The sequence below is a fragment of the Vigna angularis genome, chromosome 4 (assembly GCF_016808095.1).
Source record: "Vigna angularis cultivar LongXiaoDou No.4 chromosome 4, ASM1680809v1, whole genome shotgun sequence".
NCBI lineage: Eukaryota > Viridiplantae > Streptophyta > Magnoliopsida > Fabales > Fabaceae > Vigna > Vigna angularis.
The window spans coordinates 34035518-34049372 of record NC_068973.1 but is presented as its reverse complement, the minus strand read 5'-3'; the positions used below and the strand labels follow the sequence as shown (position 1 = coordinate 34049372).

General features: G+C 34.4%; 1 protein-coding gene across 3 annotated transcripts; it reads left to right on the top strand.

Annotated features, from left to right (window-relative positions):
• The first annotated feature begins 236 nt into the window (after positions 1-236).
• Positions 237-12680, top strand: LOC108331516 (calcineurin-binding protein 1). Of its 3 annotated transcripts, none has more exons than XM_017566237.2 (19): positions 237-543; positions 641-715; positions 914-1033; positions 1108-1148; positions 1925-2136; positions 2866-4733; positions 6145-6351; positions 6458-7117; positions 7219-7454; positions 7597-7807; positions 7940-8095; positions 8505-8662; positions 8750-8942; positions 9167-9498; positions 9823-10003; positions 10791-11020; positions 11153-11816; positions 12092-12161; positions 12233-12680. In XM_017566237.2, the coding sequence occupies exons 1-19, from the start codon at positions 541-543 to the stop codon at positions 12451-12453; spliced, it is 5838 nt and encodes a 1945-aa protein (XP_017421726.1). In that variant the 5' UTR covers positions 237-540; the 3' UTR covers positions 12454-12680. The 3 variants fall into 3 exon arrangements, with proteins under 3 accessions (XP_017421726.1, XP_017421724.1, XP_052731748.1); XM_017566235.2 differs by having other exon boundaries at positions 11153-11825; XM_052875788.1 differs by lacking the exons at positions 11153-11816; positions 12092-12161; positions 12233-12680 and having other exon boundaries at positions 10786-10982.
• The last annotated feature ends 1175 nt before the right edge of the window (positions 12681-13855 follow it).

Genomic DNA, 13855 nt, shown 5'->3' with positions numbered 1-13855 from the left:
TTAATTTCTTTATTTTATAATTTAATTTATTGATCAGTTTAAAAAACATAATAACAAATTAAGATAATAAAATATTTAATAAAGTATTCTAAAAACTTAATATAGTGATTTTCTAATAAAAAAAGAATTAAAATATATAAATTTAATATATTCTTAAAATTTAATTAAAAAAATTAAGAAACATTTTTTTTTTCTATAAAGACAAAATAAAAATAAAGTGATGCATAGGTGCGGCTTATTGCGGAAACAAACATTCCTTCAACTAATGCAATTGCAACGTCGGAAACTGAACCACAGTGCGGTAGAGAAGAGAGACGCTTTGTGTATGCTCAAAGTTAAAGATAGCAGAGAAGCCCATAGTACGACGTCGTTTGTTAAATGGTTAAAGGGTGTTCTCAGAGCGCGCTCGCTCGCTATAACTTAAGTGCTTGTCAAAATAAAGCTCTTCACAACTGAAACGTTTTGAAGCCAAAATCCGAATGAGATTGGAACCCTAAATTGCCGAATCTACGGGGTAGCAATACCGTTGTGAGTCCGAATATGGTACGATACTAAATTTTTGTTCTACGAATCTTCGTCTCATGGTCGTTACTCGTTGAATTATTCATTCTGATAAATGGCTTTGGTTTTGCCTTTTCAGTTCTCAATTGCAGCTATCAACGACACTGACTCCAAAAGTAAGTGGGAGCCACTAGCTCCGACGAAAGAAGCCCAGGTACGTTTCTTTTTCTCCGTATTCCTGTTTGAGCATAATTGAAAATGTCAAACGCTTCTGAGAGCTTTGCTTACGCTATAAAGATTAGATTCTTGGAACTCTTAATAGCTTTTTTATTCGTATATGCTGCTAATTTTTTATTTTTTATTACAAATTCAAGTTATGCATTACCGTTATTGATTCCGTTTCTTTTTTCAGGAATTTCATCTTTCTCAAACTTATCATGACGGGCTTCTCAAGTTGCAAGCAAAAGAGTACGAGAAGTCTCGCGAGCTCTTGGAATCTGTTCTTAAAGACCCTCTTATTGCTAATGCTCAGGTTTTGCTTCTTGTGTCATGCATAATTTGTTCAATCATTTTAGATTCGTGGTTTGATGTGTTTCCTCTTATCAGGTGAATAGCACTGCCAGTGATGGCCATCTATTGCAACTCAGGTTTTGATCTGTGCTTTACTACATTTTATCTATCAAGATATCCACTGTTCTGTCATCACTGTTTGCTCATGGTCGTTTCTTTAATTGATCAATTGTTGACTTGCTTAGTACCTAAAGGCATGATCAATTTAAAACCCGGTATTAATTAAAATAACTAGGAAGTCTGTTAAAATTTGCGCTTGTTTGCTCTAGTTATTCACTTATTTTAATATTTTTGCTGAGCCTTTGATTGATACCGTGCTCATGCAAGAATTTCTCCCTTTCAAATTCTAGTTTACTAAGGTAACTTTTCACATGAATATGTTGCAATAAATTCCTTTCTCCTTAAGTTTTAGGCCGCTTGATTCTCATACCAAGGAAATTCTGTCAATATTTTTAATTTTCGTGAAACACATCACTGGTGAAGTTAGTTTTAAAGCTATCCTTCTGGGTGAAAATCTTAGTTAAACAAAATTGATCTTAGTTTATTATTTGGTATCAAGTAAGTAAAACCTATGTACGCTTTTCTCGTACTTGTTGCATTTATGCATTCTTCTATCTGCATAAGATGTCGTCCCTTTGCTTTCAATGCTTCTGATTCTAGACTGGGTCCAGTCAATATTAGCTAGCATTGTTGAGTGCTTTCGGTAGGGGATAAATTAGGTTTTGTAACAAGTTTTTGATCTCTTGACCTGTTGGATATGAAAGTTCCTTGAATGTATTGAGTATTTGGTATTTTGCTTGAATGTTTATATCACTTTATGAGTGTTTCATAGTACTTACAAATGCTTCTACAGATTTTTGGCATTGAAAAACCTTGCTGTTGTATTTCTTAAGCAAGGCTCCACATTTTATGAGAATGCTTTACGCTGTTATCTTCAAGCTGTGGAGATCGATTCTAAAGATTCTGTTGTTTGGAACCAGCTTGGTACATTATCATGCTCAATGGGCTCACTGAGTATTTCACGTTGGGCATTTGAGCAAGGCCTGTTGTGTAGCCCTAATAACTGTAAGCACCTTATATCTTAACAAGTATTTTTTTTTTTTCTAATGGCTCTCTAATGGAGTGCTTCTTAGTTTTTCTTGGATGTGAAATTCATTTTTTCTTTTACCTCTTTTGGTTATCTTTACCCTTCATGTATAAGGGTTGGGTGTCTCTGAACGAACTGTTTATCAATCTCTTCATGTTTGTATGAGCATGGGAATAAAAGTGAGGAATGACTTAAGCGCTGTGCAAATTACTTTGGACTGGAGAATTACTTTTGGAATTTTTCAATTTTAGTTACAAAAGTAAAATTTATATCTTGAGCAGTGTGAACTGCCATTCTGTCAGAAATTATATTTTGTTAATTCTGGCTGAGTGAATGGTCTTTCGGAAAGGATTGATTTTGATGTACTCAGGCTAGTAGTTTTACAAATATGTTGTCATTCATAGCATTTAAATGCTAATTTAAGATTTGAATTTGTTGTCGAGCTCCTTTTTCAAAAGTAATTTTCAAAACTCATCTACCTATTTCCCATATGAGCATTGGGACCTGAATTTGTAATCTACTGTAACAATGCTCATCCTTATCCACACAAGACTAGTTTTGTTTTTCGAAATCACTTTAAACAGTAAAGTTCACCTTTTGAAAGTCTTTTTCAAAATACCTTCATTTCAATATTAATTCTATGCCAGCTATGCAAAATACTCCTATATTACGTATTTATGCTCATGTAATCCCTACTGTGTCTACAGGGAATTGCATGGAGAAGCTTTTGGAAGTTCTTATTGCAATTGGTGATGAGGTTGCTTGCCTTTCTGTTGCTGAATTGATTTTGAGGCACTGGCCATCACATGCTCGTGCTTTGTATGTTAAAAGTACCATTGAAGAATCAGAAATTTTGCCATTTGCTCCAAGGGGCATAGACAAATTGGAACCTAAACATGTGCGACTCAAATTTCCTGACAAGAGAAAAGCTTCTAATGACAATGCAGATGAGGATGTTGCATTCAAAAAGCTGAAACAGAATAAAGAACTTCACCTGACAGATGTTTCCTGGGTGGCTCTTGCTGATGCACTCCTGGAAATCTTATCACCACAAAGTGAGGTAGATCCTGAAAAGGCGTTAACTTCTCCTGATATTAAGCTCAGCATAATCTTACCACATAGCTCAGAAGCTGTTTTGAACACTGTGGAAATGAAAGAGTCCAATGGTGATAATAGTGTTTTTGGTGATGGTAACATAGAACAATCGAGTGCTTTTAAAGAGAAAGAAGCAAACACTCAAGAAGAACAGCCACATGAAAGGAGAAGTTCTCGACTTGAACGGCTTCGAAGTCGTAAACCAGGGAAAGAAGAATCTGATTCTTCTTATGGCAAGGACCCTACTAAGGTTGTCATTCAATATCTAGAGCCATTTATTACAGGTGGATTGGAGGGGCCATATACAATTGATAGAGAGACCACAACTCTACCTTGTTTAGGAAATTCTGAATATTATAATGTTTCTGCATTTGTAAGAGAGACCTCAAACAATTATGGTGCTTATCATATGGGGCACTTGCTTTTAGAAGAGGTTGCAAAACAAGGTCTCACATACCAGGATGCTTTTGTCAAATTTCTGGAGTTGGAAAAGTTGACTAGGCATTGGGGAAAAGAGAGAACTGCTGAATGTAATGTTTTCCTTGCTGAGTTGTATTATGATTTTGCATCGTGCTCTTCCATTGGTTCTAATCAGTCAGAATTTATTTCTGAGACATCTTACCATCTTTGTAAGATCATAGAATCTGTAGCTTTAGATTACCCTTTTCACTTTACTAATGCCTTGAATGAAGGTTCTTTTTTGATTGATAGTATCCAGGAGACCAGTGTAAAAACAATAGATACCTCAATGACAAGCAATTTAAATTTAGACAGCACACTTTTGATGAAAAAGAGTTCCCTTTGGGCTCGATTTTTCTGGCTAAGTGGGAGATTGTCTATTGTTGATGGCAACATGGCGAAAGCTTGTGAAGAGTTCTGTATTGCTTTGTCACTTTTGGCAAAGAGAGAAAATGTGGAAGATTCCCTCTGCTCAGTCTCCCGTCCACATTGCAAGGCTGTAAAAGAACTAAACTTTGATAGAGTTCTTGATGAAATTAATATATTGAAGGTCAATTTCTTGATGGAGAATTCTGTCATTAAGATGATGGAGCATGAAAAGTATATGGAGTGTGTATCCCTGCTTTCTCCACTTCTATTCTGCATGCGGGATGTCTACCCTGATTCATTCCCTTTATCCATGGCAGATAAAAAGGATGAAAAGATAACTTCCACTGAGCTCATGGCTGTAGATGTTCTAATGGAAGCATGCCAAAAGACAAAGCCAATGGATGTGGAGATGTATTTCAATTGTCATTATAGGAAGCTGAAAATACTTATGACAAAGATGGGTTTAAGTACATGTATTAAATCATTCAAATCCTCCGATCAAGCACCACATTTAAATGCATCTCCTAATTTTGATATTGATTCAAGGGAAAGTCCTAGTAAGCACTGCAGTCACTGGGTTGTGGATGAAGTGAAAGCACTCTCTGACTGTATCTCACAAGTGAAGAAAATTATTGATCAACGTGGAGATTCTGTAAGCAAATACCATTTCAGTAGTTTTGGATTCTGTGATGTTATAGCGCATATTAATAAAAAAATACTTTCCTGTTCATCCAAGAAGTTCAGGAACTATATGTCATTCTCCTTCCTGAAACAAAGGAGACAATTAGAACTTACCTAATATTTATCTATTATTAACCTAGTAATGAGCATCTAGGGTAGTATTAATTACTCCTTCTTGAATAAAGGTCATTGTGCCATCAACTTGATAAACTAATTTTCTGTTGTATTATAATTGAAAAAGTCACATCCTCATTACTTGTTTGTTTTGGCTTTTTTTCCTGATTTTACTTTCCTATGTTTTTGAGTGTAGTATTTTAAGAACCCGCTGAAACTCTTCTTTTTCTGCCAGGCAAAAAAAAAAAGAAAGGAACCAAAATAATTGTATTTTAATTGGAACTTCATTCTCGTGTTATCTTGTTTTCTTCCTTACCGTTTCATTGATTGCACTAAAAGATAGTAATATCTTTGATCTGTATACATTTTAATGGAATCCTCTTGAATTGGGAAGGCCTTTTCAAGCATAGCTTAGCCTTCATGATTATCAGTTATACAAATTATGATATTATTTTTCACTGAATGTGTATGGGGCTGATAAGAATTGAATTCTTTATTGTTATTTTCAAACTGACAAATTTTTTATTTTTTACCCGGTTTAGTTGATACAGAAACTAATTTTTTTAACTTTGTTCTACAAAGTGAAACTTGTGAGCTTGTTCTGTACAGAAGTAGTGCGGTACTCTCTATCAGTAATATTAATGCCTTTTTCTTGATTGGTAGGCCTCAATGGACTCTTTTTCGTTGATATTTATGTGATCTGCGACTTAAGTTTGGAGACAAGGGATCAATGATTTATTCATTGTTGTGTGGCACTTTTCCTTAAGAATAAATCGTTTGGCATGCTGGGTCATTCTTAAGAACATTTCACTCTGAAACAATTCTATGATTCGTTTTAAAGCTATTCAAAGACTAAGGCTTGGTGTGCAATTTTTTCTATCCAATTATGTATTGGGTTGAGTGGAAAGCTCAATTTTTAAAGAACCATATTGCCACTTGATATGCTTTGATTTGGGTTGCAATTGTGGATTCTCTCTTGTTCACTCATGGTTGTTTCAAGGGAATTTGCCTTTAGAGGCCTTGTTGCCTCTGCAGCATTCTTTGATATTCTTTCTTGCTATGTCATTATTTTCTATCTCTGTTTTGAAATATAGCTCGTTTTTCTTGTTGGTACTTTCCTCTCAATATTGTTTACAGTTAAAAGTGGATATAATTTGTGGTTGCTTACGCTGGTCTGTGTAACTTGTTTACTTATAACATCTTTAGATTCGTCGATATTTCAATAAAGAATGTTATTGTGGTGAAAACATTTGTTCTTATACTTGCAGGGTGGCCTTTCTGTTCCAAAAAGTAGCATTTCTCAAATGCAATCTCTGCTGTTGTTAATCGTGAGCTATGTTGCCAGCATACTGGTCTTCAATAAAGCCTCAACAGAAGAACTTTCAGATCAAGCTGAAAGTAGATGTTTCGTTGATGCAGTTGTTGTTTTCTGCAAACTCCAGCATCTTAGCCCAACCACACCCATCAAAACTCAAGTTAGCTATCTTATTCTTGGATAGTTGTACTTTTAAGTGATTTGGTTGTTTTAGTGATTGTTTTAATTGAAAACTTCTACTATTCTTTTCTGCATTCTTAACTCAGGTTGATTTAATTGTTGCAACACATGACCTGCTTGCTGAATATGGGCTTTGCTGTTTGGGTGAAGGTGGAAAAGGTGAAGAAGGAACATTTCTTAGATTTGCAATAAAGCATCTTTTGGCCTTGGATATGAAGCTTAAATCTAGCTTTAGCCATAAAGAATCAATGCAATGTGAAGAAGTGTCCAAAAATAGTTTTGTCAATGTGTCTCTTGAAGAATCAAAATCAGACACATTAGGCGTCCAGATGGACTGGACCAAAATTGATGAAATTAATTCAGTTAAAAAGGATGTTTCTGAAGGAGTGATTTCCAAAGATATATTCTCATGCAGAATTCATGATAAAGACAGCAAGGAAGTAGAGTGTGAAAATCATGGAGGTGCTGGCACTGACAGTAAGTTAATTATGGTTGAAAATTCAAGCAATCAATTGATTGAATGTGGAAATGAACTTTCTGAAGATGAACGGGAGGAACTTGAGTCTAAAATTGACTGTGCCTTAGATCAGTGCTTTTTCTGTCTATATGGATTACATCTAAGATCTGATTCATCCTATGAGGATGATTTAGTCATGCACAAAAACACAAGCCGAGGAGATTATCAAACTAAAGAACAATGTGCTGATGTTTTCAAGTATGTTCTTCCATATGCAAAGTCATCCTCTGTGAGTTTTCTCATTCCATAGCTTGTAGTACAACATGTCCATGGAATATTGTACATAAAATTTCATTTGTGATTTTTTTTTTCTAAAAAATTATGTGTTAGAGGACGGGACTGGTCAAACTTCGTAGAGTTTTAAGAGCTATCAGGAAGCACTTTCTGCAGCCACCTGAGGACCTCTTGGAAGGAAACCCTATAGATAAGTTCCTTGATGATCCTAATCTATGTGAGGAAAAGCTCTCAGAGGAGGCTGGATCTGATGGATTTCTTGATTCTATTACTGAGAGAATGTTTCCTGATGTGGGTGGCATTGTTCAGTATAATGGAACATTGTTGAGAAGGTATACATTCTACAGTAGTGTACGTGCTTCTTTATTAATTTATTTAATAATATTCTGATTTAAATTTAATGGCTACAATATATCGTGATATTCATTGTTTTTTAACATCTTAAGGTTATCTCAAAGTGCATTTGACTTTCAGGTCTGAGCCATATTTGGAGGTCTACTGTAACTTGTATTATTTCTTGGCTCTGTCTGAGGAAATGAGTGCAACAGATAAGTGGCCTGGATTTGTTCTGACCAAGGAAGGGGAAGAATTTGTTCAACAAAATGCAAAACTCTTCAAATATGATCTCATTTACAATCCTCTGCGCTTTGAAAGCTGGCAGAGACTTGGAAATATTTATGATGAGGTGAGTTAGAAATGTTATTTGGCTTATTAAAACCCTGATTACTGTGAATTTACTAATAAACATTATTGCCTCAATCTCTAAGTATGCTGCCCCATATAGTTTTATAAATGTTCCTTTGTTGCGCGGAGCCAGGAAGTAGATTTGTTACTAAATGATGGTAGCAAGCATGTTAATGTAGTTGGCTGGAGGAAGAATGCTACTTTGTCCGAGAGAGTGGAAACAAGCAGAAGGAGGAGTAGACGTTGCCTACTAATGAGTTTAGCTTTGGCAAAGACATCTGCTCAACAGGTTTACCTCTATTTATACATTTACTCCTTTTAAAATTTCCCTTTATTTACAATATCTGGTTGTTTAACCTAGTTGAATTCCATCAGAGTGGGAATTTAACTTGAAAGTCTGTGTTTATACCTGCAAATGTTATCTGCATTGACACTGACATTCTTTGTTTAGGCTAGCTACTTGGTTGCGGTGAATGTCTGACAATAATTTTTCAAGACTAATTAAAATGTGCAGTAAAAAGCTATATGATGCTTTGATGTTTAAGTTTAATGTTATGGATTTGTAACTATATATGCTTAAAACATTTACTCGAATGTATACACATTCTTTAAGAATCTTTGTGATATCATTATTGCATTGGTAGTACTATTGTTTTTTTTATATATTTAACTTTTTATTGCTTTTGTTGTATTTCCAGTGTGAGATACATGAGTTATTGGCGTTGGTATACTATGACAGTCTTCAAAACGTAGTCCCATTTTATGATCAGAGATCTGTTTTGCCCTTAAAGGATGCAGCGTGGATGACATTTTGTGAGAATTCAATGAAACATTTTAAGAAAGCCTTCACACTTAAGTATATCCTTTTTCTTTGTATATTGTTATTTTCTGCACTTCTCTAGGTTTAAAGTGATGTTTATAAACTACTTGATTCTTTGCGCAGGCAAGATTGGTTGCATGCCTTTTACTTGGGTAAACTCAGCGAAAAACTTGGATATTCACATGAAATTGCAATATCATATTACAATAAAGCTATTGGTTTGAACACATCAGCGGTTGATCCTGTCTATAGGATGCATGCCTCACGCTTGAAATTATTATTTAAGCATGGAAAGCAGAATTTTGAGATTTTGAAGGTTTTCCCTCCCTTTTCTGTTCACTGAACTCTATTTTGGTTTATTTATTTGTCTTTGACCTTGTTCATTTATTCTGATTGCATTTTTAACTGTCATATCTTCTTTTTCTGTCCTTTATAGTTCTAGTTAATTTAATTCAAATGTTAACCTTCAATTTTTTAATTGACTGGGTAATTTGGGCACTTGATCTATATTTTTTTTTTCTATTGTTTGTTCTTAAGCAGGTTCTATCAGCAAACTCCTTTAATCAATCTGTAAAAGAAGCTGTCACAAGTATTCTTAGTGGTATGGAAACAAACCATGAAGTGTTGCTCAAATTGGATACTGTATGGTCTATGCTTTACAATGATTGCCTTTCTGCTCTTGAAATGTGTGTGGAGGGGGATCTCAAACATTTTCATAAGGCCAGATACATGCTGGCACAAGGGCTATACAAAAGAGGTGAGAGTGGTGATGTAGAGAGGGCAAAGGATCATCTATCTTTCTGCTTCAAATCTTCACGCTCATCATTTACAATAAATATGTGGGAAATTGATAGCATGGTGAAAAAAGGAAGGTATGATTGTTTTTATCCTTTTATTTTTAAGTTTTTGTTAATTTGATAAATGAAATGGCATTTCGTCACTAACAATTGATTTCTCCATTTCGAAGGATACTTGGCTAATACTTTGGTAATGTTAATTAGTGTCCTTATAAATCACTTGGAACCTTTTCTTTCTGTCTTATTGAATAAATTTTGCCCAAACTGCCTTGTGTAACTGGAGGGATTCCTTGTCAAAATATTGTACATTTAATGGATTTGTTATCCATGCTATGTAGGAGAAAGGAAACAGCAATAAGTCCCCAACCTAGGACTAACCTATTTTGCATTTAATATCAGGCGTAAGACACCAGGTTCTGCTGGGAACAAAAAGGCCCTTGAGGTTAACTTACCAGAAAGTTCTCGAAAATTTATTACTTGCATTAGGAAGTATTTGCTGTTTTATCTCAAACTATTGGAGGAAACTGGAGATAGATGTATTCTTGAACGTTCGTATGCTGCTCTTCGGGCAGATAAACGGGTAAATTCTAGAGTCCTGATTTACTGCTTAAGTTACACGTCAGTAAATAATAACTGCTACAGTTTATGCTTTATTTGTTCTCGTCGAAGAACTTTTATTATAGCTTTTTCTTGCACTTGATTAATGCAAATTGTTTGATGATTTGGCCTATTGCCTTTAAGATAGTATTACTAAGATTGGTTTAGTGAAATTAGGTGATAAGAATTTACTGCTAAAGAGATGGATTTACAGTTTATATGAGCACAAGTGAAGGAAACCCCTTCACGACCAGTGCAAAAGCTGGTCCTGAATTTGAAGAATCTAGCATCTGATTTATCAAGGGGGAAAATTTCTAATCCAGGACTTTGACTCGGGTGGATTCCTAGTCCTCCTTTCTCTTTTCAATTTTCATTTCTTTTATATTAACATTTCTAAACCTAGGTATATCAGTTTTACGTCTATAAAAACATGGACGTTCTTGTTGCCAATTATAGCTAGTAGGTATTCGTCAAAAATACTAGAATGAATTTCACAAATTATTCATTTTATTTGCTTCAGACTCTCCTAGACCCTTCAAATGTGTTTCTTAAGCAGCCTTGGAGGCTTAACTATTTGTGTGTTCTGTGCATCACCACTTTCCTTGCCTAGTAAACATTTCTATTTTGTCTAGAATCCTTTAATATTATATGTTATTAGTCACCCGTCGACTATCTGCTTCATTTCTTTTGCCATTTTTGCCTTTCTGGTTCTCTAGTTTGATTGTATTGTAACATTTTTTGTTTGTCTTTCATTTCTACCACAAGTGCAGTTTTCATTATGCATTGAAGATCTTATACCAGTGGCTATCGGTAGATATCTAAAGGCTCTGATTTCAACTAGCTGCCATTCTCAGACTGCTGCCTCTGGTTCAGTGACCAGTTATGACAATGTGCTGGAGAGAATGTTTGCGTTGTTCATGGAACAAGGGAGCTTATGGCCAGAGATATGCAGCTTGACTGAAATTGAAGGCTCGGATATGTCAGAGAGTATCATATATGGGTAATAAGATTTAAAGTAATATATGACTTTTTGAACAAATTATGTTCACTGAGCTTCTTAGATTGAAGTACAATATGGTCGCTATCTGTTTTTCAATTGTATTAACTAATTTAGATTCTCAAATTTTTGCAGATATCTTCATGACTATATTGTATTATTGGAGAAAAACGGAAAACTGGAAACTCTTGAAGCAATAAATGAGAAGATTCGGAAGCGTTCTAAGAATCCAAAGTTCTCTGACAGTAATTCTGCAGAAATTGGCAGGCATGCTTCTGTCGCTTGGTGCCGATCTCTCATATATAATTTGGCACAAATAACTCCATTATTATGTGGATTCTCAAACGGGATTCAGGTCCATAGTTTGACGGAAAGTGGGATGGATAATAGCCAGTTGCTCTGCATTGATTTGAAGCCAAATGAATTATGGAGTACAGCTTTTCAAGATCCAGCTTCTTTGGAAAAGATTGAAACAAGATGGAGTTCCATTTTAGGAAAAATAAAAAATATCATCATTAACAAAGCTTCTGATGAGAATTTGGAAACTGCAAACACTTTGCTCAGAGCATGCTATAATTTTTATCGGGAGAGTTCTTCAGTAGTGCTTACCTCCGGACTCAACTTTTATTTGATTCCATCACAATTAATTACACATATATCATTCAACCCAAGTACAGCTGGGATTGATGCACTTGATCTAAGCATACCAAGGAAGCTTCTCTTGTGGGCCTATGTTTTATCGCATGGACGATGTGCAAGTATCTCAATTGTTGTGAAGCATTGTGAAGAAATTTCGAAGGTATGTATGGTAAACACCCTACTGAATTTCCTTACTTAGCTGCAAATATCTTTTTGCCAAATCAAACCCCCTCATAGCATCGTTGTGAAGGGTGCTTGACATTCAAATCATCACATGACAATTGAATTGCGAACTACAAGTTAAGATTATTTCTCTACATGACAATTGCAACATTTGTACAATTTATTACCTAGTTAAAATTGAGTGAGTGATGTTTCTTCCTTTTATAAGCCGATCGTCAATCCACATTACTTACGGCAAGTTTTGCTTTGCAGTCAAAGATGAAAAGAGGAAGTGGTACATCACCTGCGTTTTCAAACACATCTCCTGCCCCTAATCTTTCAGGTTATATTTCCCTCCGAATAGGTTTTATTTTGAAAGAAAGAGTTATGTCTAACAATGCTTGCTGATTATAGGTAGCGGTAAAAACGGACCAATTTCTGGCGGAGGCATTGACTTTGATTCTCCGCATGTCGCAACAGTGCCTAGCGGCAATACCACTAATGTTGTGAATTCACATTCCTCCGATGACGTTCAAAGGAATCTCTTTGCTTCTCCCCAGTTGCATCAATGCACCACTAACGACACAGAAAGAAGCAATTTGATAGCACATGAAGGAGATGCCGAGGGAGATTGACTTGCTCGTCCCACCAATTTTATTAGTGCACCCGCTTCAACTTGTAAATCCCATTTTAGTGATAAAAAATGTAAATAAGGTTTTATTTGCTGAGACCTTTTAGTGCTCACATTTTTTTCATCACATGATGGCTGTAGATAGTGAGAGATGATGAATTTTAACACAATTTAACATTAATGTATATATTTTCTGTAATTTCTAAAACTATGAGCAATCTAATTTCAGCTACAAACTTCTAATTTTATTTTATTCTCAATTATTAGACAAGTATTGATGTCCAATGGTGTAAATATATTATTTTCAAAGTTTTAAATTTGTGCAGACATTATACCGATCAATCACTAACTAATTAAATTAGGGTTTACGTTAAAATATAAGTATTAAAGTGAACAATGTTCTACATATTTTCTTGTAGTTTCGTTACCCAAAAAGATGCCGAGCCAATTATCTGTAATAAATATTTGAGCAGACTACATAATGTGTTTTACAGAATACAAAACTACAGTAGGGATCCTATAATATTTTTCTTCTTTCTCACTCAATAAGGGTATAAACTAAATAACAATGATGATAATTTTCTAGATTCTAAAATGATAAATTAAAGGGAACAATTAAGATTTTGGAACTATGTATAAGTTAAAAAAAATAAAAACTCATACTACTAATTGTTATTTAATGATGCAATATTAACTATATCTTTTATTAATTTTTATATAATCTTTTTTACTTCTTTATAACAAAGATACTTTTATTTTAAGACTTTTATGTATTTGTTTATTAAATAAAAAAAATGGTACATAATTGTGAAAAAAGTTGGAAACGCTAGGATAGGTGTGGAATCCGCCGGTGAGGACGACCGTAGTTGCTCTGAAGTGTACAGTCAACGGTACAGGTAAGTTCATTCGCTTTCCGTTATGTTTCTTCCGTGTTGTTTGAGGACATTTCGGAATGAGTGTTAACTCAAGTTATATTCTTAAACACCCATTCAACAAATTATCTAGAAGTATTCTGGAACAGCTTCCGTGGAAACAAATTCATTATATGCATATGCATGATACAAAACAGACATTTAACAATTCGACAGAAAGACAATAAATTATGGATTGAATAAATTGTCTAAATACAAGAAAATAAATTATGGATTTAGTCAACAATTGCATTCAAAATTAACTACGCATCACTTTTTTACGACTTTTCTTTTAAATCATAAGAAAAAGCATGTTTTATTTTATTTTATAATTTAATTAGCCGAAATCATATACAAGGATTATGACTATCATTTAAGAAAAATAAAGACTGCATTACTTAATTGACGAACTCAATAAAAAATTCTAATAATATAAGAACTAAATTAAATAAAGCATATAAATATAGAGACGAAATAAATAATAACCATTTAAAT